This window comes from Oxyura jamaicensis, unplaced genomic scaffold, assembly GCF_011077185.1.
Source record: "Oxyura jamaicensis isolate SHBP4307 breed ruddy duck unplaced genomic scaffold, BPBGC_Ojam_1.0 oxyUn_random_OJ68657, whole genome shotgun sequence".
Classification (NCBI taxonomy): Eukaryota; Metazoa; Chordata; class Aves; order Anseriformes; family Anatidae; genus Oxyura; species Oxyura jamaicensis.
In genome coordinates this window covers 1-259 of record NW_023309014.1, presented here as the reverse complement: position 1 = coordinate 259, position 259 = coordinate 1, and the positions used below count along the sequence as shown (strand labels likewise).

General features: G+C 66.0%; 1 protein-coding gene across 1 annotated transcript in view; it reads left to right on the top strand.

The window, feature by feature from the left end:
* LOC118159203 (basic salivary proline-rich protein 1-like) overlaps positions 1 to 253 on the top strand; it is a gene marked incomplete at both ends in the record, with an annotated part of 1,387 nt that extends 1,134 nt beyond the window's left edge. The window contains one exon of the mRNA XM_035313816.1: positions 190 to 253. Coding sequence (XP_035169707.1) covers positions 190 to 253 — 64 coding nt within the window. The remainder of the gene's footprint in view (positions 1 to 189) is intronic.
* Between the last annotated feature and the right edge of the window lie 6 nt (positions 254 to 259).

The following is a 259-nucleotide window of genomic DNA, read 5'->3' as shown; positions in this document are numbered from 1 at the left end:
ATCCCGCTCCCCAGCCCCAAAATCCCACTGCCCAGCCCCAAGACCCTGGTCCCCAGCCCCAAGATCTCGATCCCCAGCCCCAAAACCCCAGTCCTCAACCCCAAAACCCCGCTCCCCAACCCCCGCTCCCCAATCCCCAACCCCAAGGCTCAAGACTTGAGCCTCCAAACCCCAATCCCCGGCCCCAAGACCCTGGTCCGCAACCCCAAAATCCCACTCCCCAGCCCCAAAACCCCCCTCCCCACCCCCTATCCCCCCC